Source organism: Neopelma chrysocephalum, unplaced genomic scaffold, assembly GCF_003984885.1.
Source record: "Neopelma chrysocephalum unplaced genomic scaffold, ASM398488v2 Primary Assembly neopelma1_66078, whole genome shotgun sequence".
NCBI classification, from domain to species: domain Eukaryota; kingdom Metazoa; phylum Chordata; class Aves; order Passeriformes; family Pipridae; genus Neopelma; species Neopelma chrysocephalum.
The window spans coordinates 1-551 of record NW_020907512.1 but is presented as its reverse complement, the minus strand read 5'-3'; the positions used below and the strand labels follow the sequence as shown (position 1 = coordinate 551).

The following is a 551-nucleotide window of genomic DNA, read 5'->3' as shown; positions in this document are numbered from 1 at the left end:
TGGTACTGGTGGAGCTGGGCACACTGGTGCTGGTGGAGCTGGGCACACTGGTACTGGTGGAGCTGGGCACACTGGTACTGGTGGAACTGGGCACACTGGTGCTGGAGGAACTGGTGGAGCTGGTGCTGGTCGAGCTGGGCACAGTGGTACTTGTGGAGCTGGTCGAGCTGGGCACAGTGGTACTGGTGGAGCTGGGCACACTGGTACTGCTCGAGCTGGGCACACTGGTGGTGGTGGAACTGGGCACACTGGTGCTGGTGGAGCTGGTGGAGCTGGGCACAGTGGTGCTGGTGGAACTGGGCACAGTGGTACTGGTGGAGCTGGGCACAGTGGTGCTGGTGGAGCTGGGCACACTGGTTCTGGTGGCGCTGGTGGAGCTGGGCACAGTGGTGCTGGTGGAACTGGGCACAGTGGTACTGGTGGAGCTGGGCACAGTGGTGCTGGTGGCGCTGGTGGAGCTGGGCACAGTGGTACTGGTGGAACTGGGCACACTGGTGCTGGTGACGCTGGTGGAGCTGGGCACACTGGTGCTGGTGGAGCTGGGCACAGTG

The 551-nt window shown here is 63.9% G+C and overlaps 1 protein-coding gene across 1 annotated transcript; it reads right to left on the bottom strand.

Annotated features, from left to right (window-relative positions):
• Positions 1-6: 6 nt before the first annotated feature.
• LOC113979291 (cell wall protein DAN4-like) lies at positions 7-547 on the bottom strand (the record flags this gene model as incomplete). The annotated part of the gene is made up of 1 exon (XM_027706731.1): positions 7-547. A coding segment is annotated over one exon (541 nt), but the record flags the coding sequence as incomplete, so codon positions are not given.
• Positions 548-551: the final 4 nt, after the last annotated feature.